The sequence below is a fragment of the Aplysia californica genome, unplaced genomic scaffold (assembly GCF_000002075.1).
Source record: "Aplysia californica isolate F4 #8 unplaced genomic scaffold, AplCal3.0 scaffold00289, whole genome shotgun sequence".
Lineage (NCBI taxonomy): Eukaryota > Metazoa > Mollusca > Gastropoda > Aplysiida > Aplysiidae > Aplysia > Aplysia californica.
Genome location: NW_004797559.1, coordinates 407,678 through 427,618, shown reverse-complemented (window position 1 = coordinate 427,618; position 19,941 = coordinate 407,678). Strand labels below are relative to the sequence as shown.

The window sequence follows — 19,941 nt, the reverse complement described above, 5'->3', positions numbered from 1 at the left end:
CCGCTCTGCTTGCAGTGTGGCCACCCAATGTTAACGCCTCAAACAGGTCCGCTCTGTTCTGCCCGTTCTGCTTGCAGTGTGGCCAGAGTCAAACAATGAACGGAAATCGTTGGTCATCTCATTAAGTATCATTATATCAACAAATAACATACCCCGGTACAATATGGTACTGGTACGCAGGGAAGAAATATTAAAGTTTCTGCTAACTTGTTTTTGCTCTGATCTGAAGGTATAAACTGAACGGTTCTGATTGGATCGGATAGAATTTGTTTTGAGTGCTTTAGTGGTGCTTTTTTAACCCCCAATTATAGTAGATTATATGCCTCAACAATTTAAAAAGACTCTACATAACATTTTAAAAATTGATGATAGTATATCTATAGATTATAATAGATATCGCGAGATGAAACTTGGTCATCACAAGAGCAACACACGTCGGCTCTTTTATATAAGTGGAATTAACTTTGATTTTTGTGCAGGTTTAGCATTACAGTGGAATCCTGTCATATCGAGAGGGAGGGGACCGGAGCAAAATGTCCGTTATAGCAGGATTCGCGCTATAAGGGATCCAGTAATAAATTCAAGAGAAACTGTAAAGTAGGCCTAATCTATGAGTTTAAGTGTTCTGTTTATTTCCTCTTGCTATCTCAGTATCTACACTGATGATGATTTTGATTCAACATGACCTCTAGGTCTTACTTGATCAAAAATCGAATCAGGTTTCTTTCTCTAGCGCTAGATCTAGCGATGTGGACTGACAGCTCACGTTGGCGATCAGAAAGAAAAGGCTCTGGGCTAACTCGCCTGCTGTGTTTTCCCCCACCCCGCTCCACCATGTGGTGCATTCTGTCTGCTTGCGCACGTCATACATTCGCTCCATCCATCCCATTGCTGTGACCTCTTCATCCCCGCATCGGAGAAGTGAGAGGCATGGTAGGCCTTGATAATCTAAACTAGGCTTTCGCTGGCCTATCATGCGATGCGTTCTGCTTGTCTGCGCATGCCACACCATCCTCACTCAGTGGCTCCGGCCTTCATTGTTGACAAACATATGCTGTCATATTCTTTGTTTCGCAAGATCACCACGTTTCTCAACTGGCGAGATTTTGCATTATGTATAATTGGCCCATGCACTGAGCACAGCAGCAGCAATATTCCGCTATAACCGGCTCGCATGTTTGTCTGATAACGCTATGGCAGAATTTTATTTACAAAGGTAAAGAGGTGATAAAAACGGGGTTTTTGAATAGTGCCTTTATAACAGACTTCTCGTTTTTTCCGGACTCGTTATAAGTGGACTCCACTGTAGTAGGCCTGCTTTGCTTCGATTTGTTATTAATTGCCTTGGTATCTTCATAGTTGAGCGGCGGGGGACTCGATGAAAAGGAAATACTTGGCTCTCTAAATCTGTTTCTTTATAAAACAAAATGAAATTAGACACACCATGATGTTAAAACACACTAAGATAGATCAACTTTTCAAACTGAAATCTTGGCTATATTTAATACATCTATTGACGAAACTGGCTTGTTTCTGCCTTTTAGTTTTACCCATTTGAAAACAGATTTCTGTGTGAATTTTACTGATAAATGTTAATTAAAGTCATATAAAGGGTACATTTTCAGTTTCCTAAGACTCTAGCCATGAAGTCACCAAACCATTTTCTCGCTTAAACTTAAATATAAATTTAAAACTAGGCAACCCCTACCTCCTTCAATCACAAATATCTTGACTTCTACGAAGTCTCGTATTCAAGATAGATGGGTATTTCATTCTCTGAAAGTAAGACAAATGAACAAGTTTTAAGATGATACCAATAACTGCACACACCCAAAAATTGACAAGTGCCTGATTGCACCACGTCTTGACTCATAGATCTATTATTTCCTTGATTCATTGGTTTCAAACGATGAATAGCAGGAGCAAAAGCTCATGGGGGAAGGAATGTGTGACGTTTTAGCTCAGCGTGACGTCAAAAGAAAGTGTTTAGCTGGGTTTTTGCTGATTTGGTTGTTAATCTCGTAAAATTATCCTAGGCAAGAGAAGAGTTCTAAGATAACCATTTAAACATTTTCTGGCTGGGCAAAGAATGGTTTATCATCAACAAGGGTATTTAAAAAAAACAAGGCGAGTAGATTTCGAGTAATCAATGGTTATAAATTGCTTATTTTTTCAACTTGAAATATCTCGAGACTCAAAGAGTCTCATATTGGCCTGAAAGCACCCGTTTTAGAAGGCCTGCAAAGCTCTTTGAATATGAATTCGAAATTTGTTGTTGGCCCTCAAAATTAAACAAAAATACAGACAGTTTGAACCCACCGTCGCCAGAGACGGAAACAAAACTCAATGGGACTTTCCGAAGCTGAATCCCGCTGTCGTGAGTGCGTTCACCGAAGATCGAGTTTTCCATTGAAGTCTCTTTAATCATAATGGTTATCCTTGTCTTCAACTCCCACCATAGAATATATGACTATTCTGTACTTATTCATTTTTCATTAATTACATTTTTCTGTTTATGTGACAAGGGGATGGTGGAATGTCCAGAGAGCAAAACAGAGAAGGGCCTTTGAAATCAACCTCAGGGACAGAAGAAACTCGTAGTCTTAAAGGCGTTCTGGTAAGATCGATTCTCAGATTATTTTTTTTATTACCAATGAAAATATATGAACATTTTGATGCCTGATATTTCCTTTATGGACTTTGTTTTCTTTTAAAAACAAATTTCTGATGGAAAAGCAAAGTATGAGGTTTGTTAATAATATTTTAGAATGGCATATGTCCTAGAATTATATTTTTGGCACTTGACTCTACAGTTTCATTGTACATAAAAAATAGTACCAGGGTCTCCACCTCTATAATTTGTATACCTAAGAACCCATTCTAAAAATATAATTCCACCCAAGAACTAATTTTAGCTCAGGCCAGTTAATTTTTATGAGTTGCTTGACCATACTTTGCTCGGGTTCAGTTACAAGGAGAAGGATCTGTGTGAACTATGACCGAATTAAGACATGTGCGTACTTGCATTGCTCTTTGGGGCATACATATTCTGCCTGTGGGTCGATCACGAAGTACAGTCGCCCCTGTGAAAAATGAAACTGCAAAGGAGTCAGAAAAAATGCTGTCTTAGACAGGGTGATTTAAAGGGAAATCAGGAGGCGGGTTTCAGAGGTCCGCCCTGTCGGTGGGATCAAGGGTCACTTGTCTGGAAGGCAGTGCGGTGGTCAAAACTTCATGCCTCTCAAGTGCTATCCTATCAGATTATGGCATGTGTCAGTCCTACTTGCCTACTGCCACACCTGTGCTTGCATTTCGCGGGAGCACTGTTTGCCCTGTTAAAAACAGAAATGTTTGAACTTCTCATTTGCTCGCCCCCTTAACCTCCACCCAATGATGATAAGTATTTACCTCCCCCCACTGCGGCAAGGAATGGCACTCTGGGGAGACTTGCTCCTCAAATCCGTGGTGTCCAAACCGTCCTCAGGGGGATCACACTGCATCTTCGACTGAGTGTCCAAAGTGGTATCAGGAGAAAGCCTTTCTCACACATAGGGCTCAATACCGCGGAACATTCGCTCAAGCTCGAGCAATCCAACAAGATCGATCCAGAAACAAATTAAAACTTACTCCGAAGTAACAAAAACGGTCCCTGGGTCTGCTAACTAACCCGAAAGGTCCCTCAAACAAACAGACAAACAAAAACAAAATGTATTCCTGTAAATGCTCCTGTCTTTGTAAAAAAAACCAAAAACGGGTGCTCTAGTCTGTAGTCCTCTTTCTCCCTTCTTCCCTCGCCCACTCCTCTTTCAGCATCCCCCCACACCCCTTCTTCATCTTCACCCTTTCAACTATCATCGTCATCCTCTCCCAAATCATCCCCTTCGCCCCCATCATCTTCACCCGCATCGTCTTCACCCTCTTCATCTTCACCCCCAACATCCTCACTCTAAGGATGGGCAGGTACCTATATTTTCTTATACTCAGGTTCTACAAAAAGAGGTGTCAGTACCGTCACCAGGCCTCCAGTACCGGCTCTGGGAAGGAGCCGGCACCAACGGTTTTTTTACCGGGGCACAGGAAGTGTGCAGTATGTAGTCCTGGGCCTAGGCCTAGCAGCTCTGACGCCGGATGCACAACGTTGCGGGTGACTTCAGATTCAAAATTGACAATCAAAAACGAAGTTTGCTTAAATTTTAAAATGGCATCAGATCTGATTCCGGGCGAGCCACTTTGCTCTCCAAAAAGCCAAAGAATGCTACCTCCAAGTTCCACTGTCACGGAATATTTTATTTTGCTTCAACTAGATCTAGTGCACACGCAGTGTATCTGGTACAGTGGAATCCTGTTACAACCAGAGGGAGGAGACTGGGGCGAAATGTCCGTTATAGCAGGATTTTCGTTATAACGGATCCAGTAATAAATCCAAGGGAAATAATAAAGTAGGCCTAATCTATGAGCTTGATGTTCTGTTCATTTCTTTTTGTTATCCCCTGGTGAAGATGTTGTTCAACATGACCTGTTGGTCATACTTGATCAATATCCGAATCAGATTTTTTTCTCTTGCGCGGGCGATGTTGACAGCTTGGCTTTGGCGATCAGAAAAAGGGCCCTTGGCTGACTCGCCCACTGTGTCCGCCTCACCACACCCTGCAGTGCGTTCCGTCTTCTTGCGCCCTTCACACATTCGCTTCATCCATCACAGCACTGCGACTCTCCATCCCCGCATCAGAGAAGTGAGAGGCATGGTAGGCCTAGATGATGTAGACGAGGCTGGTCTATGCTTATCACGCGATACGTTCTGCTTGTCTGCGCATGCCACACCCTCCCCGCTCATTCACTCCGCCTTCATTGTTGTACACGTGGGCTCTCCCATTCTTTGTTTCGTAGATTACCAACAAATTTCTTAAATGGCGAGGTTTTATATGATAAATGGCCTATGAGCTGTGCACAGTAGCAAAAATATTTCACTAATACGGACTAGCGTGTTTGTCTGATTGCGGTATAGCAATATTTTATTTACAAAGATAAAAAAAAGAAAAAACCGCGGTTTTAGAATAGTGTCTTGATAATAGACTTCTCGTTATTTCAGGAGTCGTTAAAGTGGACTCCGCTGTAGTTGTGGTAGGGTTAAGATGTCAGGTGCAAGCCACAGTTGGTGAGGAGCACTTTGTTTTCTCTCTTTACCGCTTTAGTTGTTGGTTGTAAAAGAGTTGTGCGAACAGGTAACGGTAGACGAAAAAGGGCACTGCAAAATGAGAGAGAGAAGAGAGAGGCAGAGCGCGCGCGCGCGCGCGCGCGCGCGCGCGAGAGAGAGAGAGAGAGAGATGTGATGCTTTATGTTTTATTTCATTTGGTTTTACTAAACTTGTGTAAGCACACTGTCAATTTCTTCCAATAAAGGATTTAAAAAATACGGTATGTCTTATCTTATCACTATGTCAATAGCTCAGCAAGAAGGCTAGCAATTTGTGTTTTCTGTTATCCAAAGAAATAGAGCTATGTGGTCCTGAAGTGTCACTTGGGTCTTCATTTTGATGTGATCATGCTGTCTGCTGTCTATTGTGTCTGCTTACAGGGAAACCGACAATCATCTGAGGTCTCAAAGATGCCCTGCTCTGCAATAGAAAAAGAGAATATTGTCAACTTGACTGAGGAAAAGCAGTCTTTTTTTAAATTCAACATACCCGGTAGGAAACGTTTTTTCATGGTTTTTTAATTCTTTCATGAAGTCTGTTGTGGAACAACTTGTTACAGTGTTATAACAGGATTCCGGCTATTACAAGCTTATAATAAATTCCCGAGTCTGATCTTTAGTAATGTATAGTAAAAAAAAAAGTTCTTTTATAGCAAGCACTTGGATAGATAAAAATATGCTCGACTATAACGTAGGCTCGACCATCGACAAAATCCTAACAGACAAGAAAGCGGGAAAAAGTAAATGAAGCAAAACAGCTGCAAACATTGATGGCAAATTGGACATACGTGATTAACATCTGGCCAACGTGGATTGTTAATACATTTTATAATGTGTCATACCAGGTGTGCAGAGGAGGGAGGGGGAAAGTTGGACACGCTTTGGTGTTGGTGTAAATCCAGTCAGTGACTAGTCAGTCAGTCGAAGCAGTTGGGAGGTTTTCCTTTATCTCGTCTTTGAACCACTTTTTATGGCCTCCCGAGATTTCTTTTGCCACTTTCGAGTTCGCCGTACAGCAGTTGTACTGGAATTCGGGGGTCTTCCTTGCGGATGACATGGCCGACCCATCTCAGTTGGGCTTTGACATCGTCACATTGTCGCCCCATGGGATGGTGAGAATTGTTGCGGGAAAGAAAGATTTAATGAAAAGTAGGCACTGGGCGCGAGATCTACTGCAGATGAATGTCATATATGCTCCTTTTCCCAACTATGGTGACTCTGTATATCATAGATATGTGCTATTCTATATAAAAGGCAATTGTAGGTAGTCATTCGTTACCGAAGATGACAATGAAATCCTGCACCTCTTCTGTGGACACGCATGTGGCTGTGCAATCCGATCCTGGATGTACAACGTCTGTTCCCGTGGGGGCACTGAAATGTCGTAGTTGGGGTGGTCGGATTATGTCTCCTCTTTCTTTTGATAGTCAGCCTCTCCCTGTAGTTGGTATTGTTGCTTCTGCTGACAAGCCGGACGGCCCTGCGCCAGGCGTTCATTTCGATGGCAGTTCTTTGAGGGTAACCTGTGCAAACGAGAGGTTTTCCTTTATCGCGTCTTTGAACCACTTTTTATGGCCTCCCGAGATCTCTTTTGCGAGTTCGCCGTACAGTAGTTGTGCTGGCATTCGGTGGTCTTCCATGCGGATGACATGGCCGACCCATCTCAGTTGGGTTTTGACAAGCATGCTTTCCATGCTTTGTGAGCTTGATCGGTTGAGGACCTCAATTGAATTTGCTCATTGTTTTCATCGAACCAATCTTGGTGTGTTTTAGCTTTCGGACCAAGTATAGCAGTAGCAGTTTCACTGACAGCTCTTTTAAAGGAAGTCCATTTTTCAGATAAGTCACCAATAGGGATGGGATCTTCGCTGCGTATCTTTTAAAGAGCTTCTTTGAACTTGTTTCTGTGTAATTCGCTTTCAATCTTTGCTGTGTTGTACGAGACTGGGGTTCTTTGGCTTTTTTCGGTGAAGTGGCTGGATGTGCATGTCCATGACAGTTTTCACTAATCAATGGTCTGTCCAGCAGTTGGCCCCTCTCATGGCTCTGGTCAGGTGGACATCCTTTCTGTCTCTCTGGCGTACAATGATGTAATCGATCATGTGCCAATGATTCGACCTGGGGTGCATTCAAGTAGTCTTGAACTTTTCAGCCGTTCTGAAAAGGGTGTTTGTGATGCTGCTCAGACCATGTTCAGCGCACATGCTGAGGAGGAGGAGACCATTTTCGTTGACTCTGCGCACCCCATGAGGCCCTGAGAGCTGCTGTTATCTTTTCCTACGCGGGCATTGAAATTGCCTAGCAGGACAGTCTTGTCGTTCTTTGGAGTGGATTGAGTGATCTCGGTTAGCTGTTGGTAAAATTGTTCCTTTTACGTCGTCCGGGCTAGTGAGTGTGGGGACGTAAGCACTGATGATTGTGGCGAGTCTAGACTTGCTGAGAGGTACGCGGAGCTTCATTAAGCGCTTGTTAATTCCGACTGGTACAGCAGGAAGGCTCTTCAGGAAGCTGATTTGATGACAAGCCAATTCCATGAATTCCGTCCCCTGTCTGTGGTTTTCCTTTCCAAAAATAGGTGTAGCCACGTCCTTACTTTAGTGAGCCTTCATCTAGAAGACGCGTCTCACTAAGTGCAGCGATGTCAGTGTTGTAGAGGTGGAGTTCTCTCGTCACAAGAGCTGTCCTTCGTTCAGGTCTGTTGGTCTTTTATCTCTATCGAGGAGAGTTCTGACATTCCAGGATCTGAGGATTATCTTTCTTTTTCTTTTATTTTGTTGTTTTCGATCGCAAAAGGGGTGAGTCTGTCAGCCGCGGTAAATTGACCAGACTTTGAATTGCAGGCATTTGTTTGGATCTCCGTTTCTAGAACCTGCCTCCTTGAGGGTAGGCAGTGCAGTACTTGAGAGGCTGCCCAGTCGCCACTGAGTGCTGCCGAGAGATCCTGCCGCCACGATCAGGAGTCAGACGACCACTTGCCCAATGGCCGTGCAGGTTCGACTATAACTGCCAGGGCTCACCTGTCCTTGTAACTTTCGCCACTTGCCTATCGACGCAGGGCTTTGGAGTGATAGTGTAGATGATAAAGATGGTGATGAGCTAGAGAATGAACCTGCGCGTAACTTTGTTTAAAGTGTCGTTGCACGGCGGCAGTCCCACTCTCTCAACCTAGGAAGCCTTTACCCAGTAGCACGGAAACCGTTACGTCTGAAGACTGCCAGGTTACTGTTGATGGCCAGAACTTGTTTGGTGCCTCTTCCATGCTCTTATGTGCTCCACAGCTCTTGCTGGTACTGCCTTCAAAACCATTGGATCTTCTGTTGATCTCATCCGCTTCATCCGTCGGGAAACCAGTCTTCATCTTCACATGCTAGGTAGGCAAAATCACCGAGGGTCAAGGACCCGCCGGCTACCCTCACAAGGTCTAGCCTGCCAGTCGAAGCAGTTGCTCGTGGTATGGCCACTGTCGCATGCTAACAGCTACGGGCAGCCGCAAGTGAGAGTTGCGTGCCCAGTGGGAACCAGAGGTACTATCCCTCCCGGTACACGCCATGTACCAGTCTATGATTATGATACCCTTGCTTCTCAAATTATTATGTCTAGTCACCTCAGTGAGACAAAGATGCTAAAAAAAGGAAGATAAAGAGAACGGAAAAAATATCGCTGGAAAAGAAAGGAACAGTGTAAGTGATAAATTTGTAGTAGGTAATCTAGTCAATAAAAACGATCCCATTCGTTGGTTTCAGTTTGAGTAAACTTGATCTCTGTCTATTGCACGGTGGGCTAAAGAATATCACCTCTGTCCCGTTCATAGCTTGGGACCACTGTATTGTTAAGGATGACTCTCGTCCTGTTGTTCTCATAATAAAACAAAGATATGATGAAGTGATGACATTTAATTCCACCTCAGGAGATTGATCGAACATAGAAAAGAATCATAGGAAAACAGTACTGACCCCCATCTACTGCCAGGTTTTGCCAATGGATGAAATGGAATGCCTAGATATAATATTATTATAAACATACTACATGTTGTATTTACTTACTTACTTTTCCACTGTGTTGGGGTCACCGCAGTCGGAACATGTCCATCTCTGCTCTCCCCTCCTCTTCAGGATCCATCCCAGAGTCTGTCTACTAATAGTCTCCATCATAATCTGGTTGGAGATCCGTCGGACTGGTCCGCACAGATGGCTGTGCTTCCCCTCTCCTCTTTAGATCCCCTTCTCCCTCAATCTACCCTCAATCCGCCCTATTCTTCCTCAAATTTTCCCTTACAGTGGTTAGGACTAGGACGGTTGGTGGGTCAGGTGTCAAATTCCCTCCCACGTTTGCTTCTCCAGCCAGCTTGTCTGCTCTCTCGTTGCCGGTTACCCCGCGTGACCCGGGCAGAAGATCCAAGCCAATGTTGTATTTACCCCTTTAAAACACCATTTGCCAATTGCTTGAGTTATACAGTTTTTATTTAAACTATTTTCTTTAACTAATTAATGTCAATTTGCCCCACAGCACTGCCAGTGAACTGGCAGTAGGAGGTATACACTACACATGTCGCATGGAACCCACTCAGCAGCTACACAGTGATAATCTCCTTTCTCTTTCACAAGAATGTGAGCTAATGCTTGTCGCCAACGTGCACCCTCCCTGTCCATAACCCGGTCAGCTCATCAAGTTTTTGATGAAGGGAAAATAACTTGTAACGTTGTCCTTAATCTATTCATAGCAGAATCCTTTCCCTTGGCATTCAGCAGTCGGTACTATATTATGAAAGAGGACAGCATTATAACACCCCCCCCCCCCCCTGTCATAACGTCAGCACCGCTATATTTTGATCTTCCCAAGGTTTTTGGTAAGTCAGGGTTTCACTTTAAATGGGGGAGTGGGGGGGGGGGGGTACATGAAGGCTATCTCGCTTATTAGCGGGGCAAATTTTATCTAATTTCACACTTAACAAGCATAGTAAGGATCATGTCTTAAAATCTGAAACCAGATTTGAGAAACAAATTTCGTTTCCGTGGCTACGGCGGCCATATTGGATTTTATTGACATGTCTTATGTAAAGAATACCGCACTTTACTTTCCTTGGAAATAAATTGGGTTTTTTTGCATGCATGTTAACACATTTTTAGATCTTCAAATTTGTTTGTTGAAATTTTCCTAAACGAATTGGAAGATTTTTAATGAATTTTTTCCTGAGGTAGTATTCAAGTTTGCAAAAAATCCGTGAAAATCCACACTCCAGACACCACCAACAAAAATCTATTTTATATATAAAAAATTCAACAGACGAATGTTTTGCAAAGCATCTTCTCTTCATTCTGTGAAAATTTCATGAAGGTTGGATGAAAAATGGATGAGTTATACAAAAACGTATGTAGAAAAACCCATTCCTGCAAAGATAGCCCTGAAACTGTTGATAACACTCTTGGAAGTAAGAGAAGTAAGGTGTGGAATCTCAATCCATCTGGAATAATAATCCACCACCTGCAGATAATGTTCTCCCTGCCATTCAAACAGGTCACTTCCTACTTTTTCCCAAGGGTGATCTGGAATTGGAGTTGGTACTAGCGATTGAGGAGGCAATACTCTGTGTTTTTCACACTCAGGGCAGTTGTTCACTAGGGTTTCAATATCCTTAGACGTCCCAGGCCACCAAATACAGGTGCGTGCTAAAGCCCTACACTTGACTATACCTTGATGCCCCTGGTGGATTCTCTGGAGTATGTCTTGCCTCAGTGAAGATGGAATGACTAACCTGCATCCGTGCAAGAGAATCCCTTGCTCCACCGCCAAACAATGACGCTCTGCATAGTATAATTTTAATATTCCATTCGTCCTTTGAGGCCAATGGCCCTGAGTGAATTGAATCACCTCTCAGCATTCCTTGTCGCTGTGCTGTGCATGCACGTCGAACTTCCTCTAGTCTTTCATCTGATATGGGGATCGACTGAAACATTGTACTGACTTCAAGTGTTTCCTCTTCTACTTTATTGTTTTTGGAGCACACCAATCAGTAGGTTTGGTAACAGGTCTGATAATTCCTTGTTCCTGTAGAGATTTTAGTTCTTCTTCAGCTTTATCTTTTAGTGGAAGAGGCAGCCTTCTAGGGCAGGTAAGGTTAAATGGCTTTTCATTGTCTTTCAACTCAATAGTATATTCATTGTTTGTTTTTCCTAAGCCTTGGAAAAGACCAGCATACTTAAGTTTTGGGTCAAACTTAGCTTCTGACAATCCATTTACAACTTCCACCACTTTAAGTGCTTCAATGGCAGGTCTACCTAACAGCGGGTTTCTGAGTCCCTTGGTAACGTATAAGTCTTGTTCTGGCTTACAACTGTTCTTTCTCCTCTCCTATTTGAAATTAAAATAAATTCCATAGTGAAAACCCTCCAAAACAGCATAGACAGCTCGTTATACGTTGACGACTTTTTGATATGCTGCCGTTCGAAAAATCCTCATTTGAGATCTATGGAAAGGCAGCTGCAAACACTCGAAACGTGGGCAAACAATAACGGTTTCAAGTTCTCCCCGTCAAAGACGGTTGCAGTACACTTCTGCCGAACAGGCAGACGTGTGCTGCGGCCGGATTTGACACTATACGGGGAAAGGATTCCCGTCCAGGACCAAGCTCGTTTCCTCGGCATCATTTTCGACAAAAAACTCACATTCATACCACACATCAAAGACCTTCGTGTGAGGTGCCAGAAAGCGTTAAACGCTTTGAAAATTCTATCGAATCCGGAGTGGGGCGGGGACTCAAAACACCTCTCCACTTGTACATCTCCCTTGTCCGGTCCAGGCTTGACTATGGCTGTCAAGTCTACGGATCGGCAAAACCACACATCTTAAAAATGCTAGACCCAATACAGAACCAAGGACTCCGCCTCGCTCTGGGGGCTTTCCGGACTTCTCCGGTGGAGAGCCTCCAGACCGAGGCCAACATACCACCACTCTCACTCAGACGCACACAACTCTCACTACAATACGCAGTTAAACAGAACTCAACACCGGAAAATCCAACGCACAACAGCATTTTTCAAACAAACCCAGAAACCATAAACAAATTCCAAAACAACGAAAAACTCATCAAACCCTTCGGCCTCAGAATCCTTGAGGACCTCAAAAACTTACACTTTTCCAAACAAGACATCCAACAAATTCTTTTCTCCGACCTCCCTCCGTGGCACCTCACCAAGGCAAAAGTAGATTTACAGCTGACCACGCACAACGAAGAAAGCACAAACACCAAAACTTTTAAAATAGAATACAAAAAACTAATAGATAAATACCCCGGTGCGGAGCTCATCTTCACGGATGGCTCCAAAAAAGACAATGAAGTGGGCGCCGCAGCCCTATCTCCCAACAATACACACCAGAGGAGACTCCATCCTGAAGCCTCCATTTTCACTGCGGAGGCCACTGCCATTGACATTGAAAATTCTCCTAACAAATCTTTCCTTATCCTTTTTGACTCTCTGTCTTGCATCACCTCACTCACAAACTACACACTCTTACATCCAAAAATATTTAGGCTACAACAGAAAATTCATACACTATCCGAAACAGGAAAAAACACCATGTTCGCATGGATACCCAGCCATGTGGGCATCCGAGGAAACGAGCAGGTAGACGACCTGGCAAAGAAAGCTTCATCCCTTCTGCTGGGATCAACGACAAACACTCTCCTACAGACTGACTTTAGAAATAAAGTCAAAAAGTACACCTCCAGTCTGTGGGAGAGCCACTGGGAAAAGCAGGAATATAATAAACTATATGAAATAAAACCCAAACTAAAACAGCGAAATCCTTCGGACCTCTCCAGAAGAGACGAAGTCATTTTTACTCGATTGCGCATCGGACACACGGCCCTGACACACAAATACCTCCTACAGGGAGATGAGAAGCCGTTCTGTGTCGGATGCGACACAGATTTTACCATTAGACACATCTTAACCGAATGTCTGGACTTTGAAGAGATCCGAAGGAAATTCTATAAATGCAAGAAATTACAAGATATTTTTCCGTCGTTGTTCCCAGCAGAATTTTAAATTTCATAATGGCGAGTTGTAAAGTGAATTTGATATTATTTAAAATGTTTATTGTTACTTAAAAGAGTTGTTTTAAATCACAAATGTATTTACACTGAATTTAAATATTTTAACTTTTTAGCATTTTAAAGTAAATTAGTTAACCAGTCGTGGAGTGAACTTTTGCAAAGGTGAACAACTTGTGTTTCGTGCGCTCATATGACCTTAGCAGTTGCGAGCACTGTAAAACCCTATACTATACATACATTCCAATCTACTAACGTTGTCCAGCAGTGCATCACATTTCGAATCAACTTCTTCTATGCCAAGACATTGCACGTGCTGCTGTTCCTTAATTTCACAAACTGAAAATTTTTTTTGAAGCTATTTCTATCTCGAAGCGCTCCAATTTGCTCTAAAGATCTTAATTTCATTTTTAATTTCAGAAAAGTTGTTCTCAATGTATTTTCGAAAGGCTTTGAGTTCCTCTAGGATCTCCAAGTTTATTTGCCTTGACTCGTGATTTTCCATGCTTTCGGAACAAACTGTTGCTAAACGGCCAAGTGGGCTACTCTCAAGATAAAAATGGCGGACTGTTTCGCTCTTCACTTCACAGATATCAAAAGGGCAGAGAGAGAGAGAGAGAGAGAGAGAGAGAGAGAGAGAGGTGTTTGTTATTATAATGAGAATTATTGTTTCCTGACATTTTCTCTCTGCGTCGGTTTTCAGGCTGACCCGGTGCTATACAGTCATTATTCTACACATATGACCAGTCCCATCTTCCGAATCCCGCCTTCTGTTTCCCATCTCTCACCTCTTGTTTCCCATGTACCGTATCCAATTTTCCATATCCCATATTCCAACTTTAATTCTGTAAGCGCTTTTGTTTTCTTGAGGTGGAACGCTTGAAGTTGAAGCAGGCCAAAATATTAAATAATAATATGCTTCTCTGTCGCCAATGTCCAAATAAGACGTGCGGTTTAAGCGCATGTTTTCTGCAGCTTGATTTAATACTGTTTTAATCGGAATCAAGGCTTGGTCTCCATGAGATTTGTTTGATGTATCCTATTCGGAGGCGAGCTAAATTTTTGCTTTCCTTACTTACAATTCTTCCAGCACGACTACAGGGGTCCATAATACAGTGTTTTATAATGTCAATTTGGTCAGATGAATGCAGCCAGAATCAAACTTCCACGTAAGAAATGTAACAATATTATAACAAGACTAATATCGAAAACGCTCCTTCGAGAGAGAGAGAGGTAATGTGACTCTCTTTACACAGCACCAGTTGTCGTATTTCAAGGACCCAGATGACGGGGAACAACTAGTTTTTCTTTGATATCGCTTAGAAGTGACAAGGACAGTTTGAATCTCCCTGACATTGTTATAAAAGATCATAACATCAAGTCTTGAAGAAATTGTAAAGAAAGACTGCATTGTGTCGCCACAAAATATTCAATTCACTCCTTAAGTTGGACAAAGAAATTTACTCTCCTAGCCCGTAATGTCATTATTTTTCTGGTATTCTGTAATTAATATTATTTTTTTAATGATGTCGACCAGGGACGACGAGCTAGACTAACTACGACACTATAACCATAGTTGCAATATGATATGACTGGACAGCAAACTACATGAGTTCGATCAGTGGACATCTTGCCGCTTAAAATCATTATATAATTTTCATCATTTTTGTTTGTTCATTTTCAGTTTTCTTTTCTTCCTTCTCTCCCACCCACCTTGGTAGAGAATCTTTGTTTTAACTCCGTCTCTACTGTATGACTAAAGTTCCATTGCTGGTGTACCGTGATTTGTAAAAATGAGTTTAATTTAGTACATAGTTGATAGTTTGTTTTATTATATTTTGTTTCATAGTAATCCTTATACTTCCACTTCAGAAAGAAATAGGGAAAGTCTCTGGTGAAAAATCTTTGTAAAATGAATTCTAGTTTGAAATGAATCATCACTCGAGTCCCCCCCAAAATTATCCCCCTGTTTTTGTTTAGTATTTTTGTTTTCCATGATACATAGGCCTACATGTACCTTTCTTTTGTCTATCAGGGGCGGCTACATTACCTGAAAGGAACAAGGAAGCCAAAAGCAGTAACCCAAAATTGGATGATTGCACCTCTTCTGAAGCCATGCAAACATTCAAGTTTGATTCACTTTTCAAAAATTTTGACACAGGCACCACTGGTACCATTGATATGGAAAAGAGTGGCGGCAGTCCTTTCAGTATCCTCAGTTTAATAAAATCAGCAAACAATACACCAAGCCAGGCCGATGGATGTGATGGAGACGATGAACCATCAGATGGGTCTATGTTTATATTTGGAAATTTTGAGGTGGATAGTCCTCCTACAGGTAAGATACAAGAACCAGAGGGGATGTTTAGTCTGTTTCGCAAAAGCCAAGATTCGGAGAATGCCCAGAGTGGGTTTTCTTTCGATTTTGAGCCGATTCAGGACCCTGAGGAAAAGAGTAATCCTGGTACCTTAATTAGTTTTGGCGAAGAGAATGTGGAAAAGAGCACAGAAATGTTTATGAAGTTTGGATTTGGTACTGATACTGATAAAGGGAATGAAGAATCTATGGATAAGCCAATGTTTTCTTTGTTTTGAGATATACTGTTGAATCTATTTCAGTTCTTGCTTGATGCATGGAGCAAAAGTAGTGGAATTTTAATTGCAGTGGGGAATTTCCCGCCAGGCTCCTTATCACGTCAGGGTCACGGGTGTCAGTTCCCTATCACCGCTCTGGCAGGGCTGACTTAATTTTTGGTACTTTTCAGGTGTATTCTTCTACTTATGGTAATAATCATTTAATGCGCTCAAAGCATGCGTTTTTGCTCTTGAGACTAAAAAAAGAACGGGCATTGTAACTTGTTTGGTTATTTCGTTAGATGTGCTGAAGTCGTCAATGCTAATTTGAGAATTTTTTTGGACCAGTGTTAATGAAAAAAGTTAAAATGTGGCTTGACAAAAATGGTTGAACTCCAAAATTTCTCCAAAATGTCATATCTGCGCAGATAGTAGAAAGCTGTATTTTTGCACTTTTATCCATCTGGCATTAATGCACTGAGAAGCAGTTCCTTCACACATATCGTTATGCTTCTAATACAATCGTGAATATCCGCTTATTTTCATGAAAGGTTAGTAAATTTACGCTGTGATCTTCCTACTCAGAGGTACAAATCGATTTTATTGCCATAATGTATCTACAACGCAATATTCGAACAGCACCTATTGCACTCCAGATATGTCTTTAAACGCTAACGTTATGTAAGTTGACTGAAGAACAGGGATAGCTTGTAGTAACTGGATTTTCAGAATGTTTAATTTGTCAATGACACTGAATCAGCCTCAGACTTTCCCAGCTTTTATTTACCTTTCGACTACGTGTAAAGACTGGCCACATTCTGATTTCTTTACATTCATAAGTGTCCTCACATATTTCCGACACAAAAACTGAGAGTGAGTATATTAGCTGCCATTGTTTATACTTACTTACTGCTCGTTACGCCATCTGGCGTTTAGGGCAGCAACAAAGGATCTTCAACTCTCTCTGTTTTGGGCCATGTTGGTCAACGTCCCCCACGAGTCATTTCAGACTCTACTGTGCGTCTCCAGGTCACTGTGGGTCTTTCCCTCTTGCGATGACCTTCGGGTGTCCAGTGGAGGGCAATCTTTACAATAGAGTCAGGTTCTCTTCACAGAACATGTCCAATCCATCTCCATCTTCTCCTTGTTATTATAGTGGTCATTTCCTCTTGCCTACATTTCCGTTAAAGATCTGCGTTGAAAACCTTATCGGGCCAGAAGATTTGGAGGATTTGGCGTAAGTTGAATGAGAAGAAGATAGCTTGGCACGATCATGATCAGTCATCCTCCAGCATTCAGGTCCATATATATATAGGAGTATGGATAGTACACAGTTGTTATAAAGCTTTAACTTGGTTTGTATACTGAAATGTCCTGACTTCCAGATGTAGATCATGCTACTGTGTACTGATCTTGCCTTGCCGCGTCTGTTCATGATGTCTTCCTTTGTGCCGCCGTCAGTTTTATGCTGCTTAGGTAGGTAAATTTGTCTGTTAAAGGCAGGTCTGCGTTGTTCACCTTAATCAGCGTTTGGGAGCCTACATTCAGTTTCATCACTTCTGTCTTGTTTTGACTTATTCGTAACCCAACCTGGCGTCCGTATTTGTGGAATCGGTTTGTTTTTACCTGCATGTACTGGTTGCTATGGGAGAGTAGTGCAAGGTCATCAGCAAAATCAAGATCCTCGAGAGTGGAGAAGAGGGTCCACCTTATGCCTCTTGATGTATCCTCTGTTGTTTTCCTCATTACCCAGTCAATGGCAAAGCTGAACAGAATTGCTGACATGTTCCATCCTTTTCTAACTTCTGTCTTTACCTCAAAAGCAGTAGTACGACGCACTTCAAGTTTTGGTGGAAGCTCTTGATGACCTCGACTATCTTGCAAGGGATTCCATGAGATCGTAGAATGCACCAAAGACTTTCCCTATGGACACTGTTGAACGCCTTTTCAAAATCAACGAAGTTGACATAAAGTTGTCTCTGCCATTCCTTGCTGTTCGATTATGTTGCGGGGGGCAAATATCTGATCTGTGCATTTTCTTTCTTTGCCTGTTCTTTTCTTTAGCAGCTGTCCGCGGCAACCGACTTCCGATTTATAATAATCTTGGCAAGGATCTTGCTGGGCTGTTATAGCAACGTGATATCTCTCCAGTTGTTGCAGTCGCCAAGAGCTCCTTTCTTTGGTACCTTAACAATGACTCCAGTGCTCAGCTTTTACAATCTCGTGTCTCTGTGATGGGTCAGAGCTGATGTCCAGATCCAAGATAGCTTCCTGTATTCTGGGGTGTTCTCAGGTGGAGGTTGGTTTAGGACTTCCCCGAAGTTTTCTGTCCAGCGTGCTTCCTGTTCCTTCTCGATTGCCAGCTGCTTGCCAGTCTTGTCCTTGATTGGTGTATCATTCCAAAGTGGTACTTGCCACATACTATTCTTGTGATCTTGCATATGTTGCCTTGTTCACCTTTAGCAGCGGCCTCCTCTGCCTCAGTTGCCAACTTTTCCTTGGATTCTCTTTCGTCCTTCTTGAACAGTATTTGAACTTTCTGGCAAGCTTCCTTGTAATCCTCTTCATACTTCTCCCGCTCCTGTGGCCGATACCTGCAAGCTGCCTTTTTTTTTTATTTCTCTCTGTTCTTCAATAGTATTCCATGTTCCTTGCTGTATCCATTCTTTGTTTGCTTTCTTTTTCTTGACACCAAGACATGTCTTACTGCTCTCTGTGTAGGCCTCAACAATATGCTGCCATTGGGAATTGACTTCACTTGCATTGGGAGTGGTTTCTTTCAGGTCTTGGAGAGCTTGAAATCGGTTATTTAGTTCTAGTCGGAAGGCAGATCTCTCATTGCCATCAATGAACTTTTGAACATTAAATCGCGTCCTTGTCACCTCCCTGGTGAATGTTTTCTTCAGCTTGATTTTTGTCCTTGCCATCACTAGATGGTGATGGCTGCCGACATCTGATCCTCTTCTAACTTCCAAGTCCTGTAGGGAACGTCTCCACATTCCTTATATCGTAAGATGGTCAGTCTGGTTCTTGTCCCGGCCATTTAAAGAATTCCAGGTCAGTTTCTGGATTGTACGGTGTTGGAAGAGGGTTCTGCCTATTACCAAGTTGTTCAATGCGCAGTAGTCCACGAGTCTTCCACCGTCCTCATTTTTTGTACCTGTACCATGTTGTCCCATCGCTATCTCATAGTTGATTTTGGCCTCTCCTACTTTAGCATTCAGATCGCCCTTTACACCGATAAGGTCGTGACGAGGTATACCTGTCAATTCCCTCTGTAGCTCTTCATAAAAACAGTCTTTGCTTTCATCTCCACTGTTTATATTACATACAATTGTGGTTTTTTTACTCATTTATTTACAGAGCTTTGTGTTTTAAAAATATTGTACCTGTATATCTTTCTTAGTTGTGTGCAGGCTGCTACAGACTCGGCATAATTCATGAACAAACGCAGAGGACCTTTCTCTTGTGTATTTGACGAAAAAAAAGAGCAAACATTGAGCATATTTTGTCAAAAATTGCAGATGCGCATCTGTTTTCTCTATTACTTGACTTAACTACCTGCGCAAATTTACGATTTCTCATAGCAAAAGACATGATATTCGTAGTCAGTTTAATAGATTTTAGAGAGAAAGATCTGTCAAGCCATTTTTAAATAAACAGTCATTAATATATTCATATACAGTGGAACTTTGGATTCACCAAGAACTCGGATTCAACGAGAGGAGATGGATCCCCTGGGGTTTTTTTCTTCTTCTTTAAAATCAATTTAAAAAAATAACCCGGATTTAATGAACACTAAAATCAGCAAGCTCGGATATTGCACTCTATTTAAAGTTAAAGAAAAACACAATGCATATCGATAACAACTTTTTTCTATTATTTTCCAGGTGCTAGCGGCGACCTTATTTCCGTGTTTATATGTCATGTTCTTGTTTCAAGGAGCTGTATCTGGGGTTCATCGATAGCTCGTGTGGTGGGGGAGAACATTGTTTTAATATATGCTGCTTGCAGCACAGCACAAATACTCTGAACGAAAGGAAAAGGTAATGCACGTTTAGTTACATAGTATTATATAATGGCATTGTATTATAACACTGTTCAATACCCCTTTAGATATAGT

General features: G+C 42.1%; 2 protein-coding genes across 2 annotated transcripts in view; both read left to right on the top strand.

The window, feature by feature from the left end:
• Window positions 1-4,936, top strand: part of LOC101857955 — a 57,132-nt gene extending 52,196 nt beyond the window's left edge. Inside the window, exon 9 of the mRNA XM_005101576.3 lies at window positions 2,526-4,936. Coding sequence (XP_005101633.2) covers window positions 2,526-2,683 — 158 coding nt within the window. The 3' untranslated portion in view covers window positions 2,684-4,936. The remainder of the gene's footprint in view (window positions 1-2,525) is intronic.
• A 572-nt stretch (window positions 4,937-5,508) lies between these two features.
• LOC118477912 lies at window positions 5,509-19,534 on the top strand. The gene is made up of 2 exons (XM_035970579.1): window positions 5,509-5,687; window positions 15,280-19,534. Exons 1-2 carry the CDS (start codon window positions 5,543-5,545, stop codon window positions 15,837-15,839), a joined length of 705 nt encoding a protein of 234 aa, XP_035826472.1. The 5' UTR covers window positions 5,509-5,542; the 3' UTR covers window positions 15,840-19,534.
• Window positions 19,535-19,941: the final 407 nt, after the last annotated feature.

Bases quoted from the DNA above. Each gene is read 5' to 3' on its own strand.
- LOC118477912 (XM_035970579.1), top strand. From the start codon at position 5,543: ATGCTGTCTGCTGTCTATTGTGTCTGCTTACAGGGAAACCGACAATCA. The intron at 5,688-15,279 runs GTAGGAAACGTT...TTTGTCTATCAG, and splicing joins TTTTAAATTCAACATACCCG to GGGCGGCTACATTACCTGAA.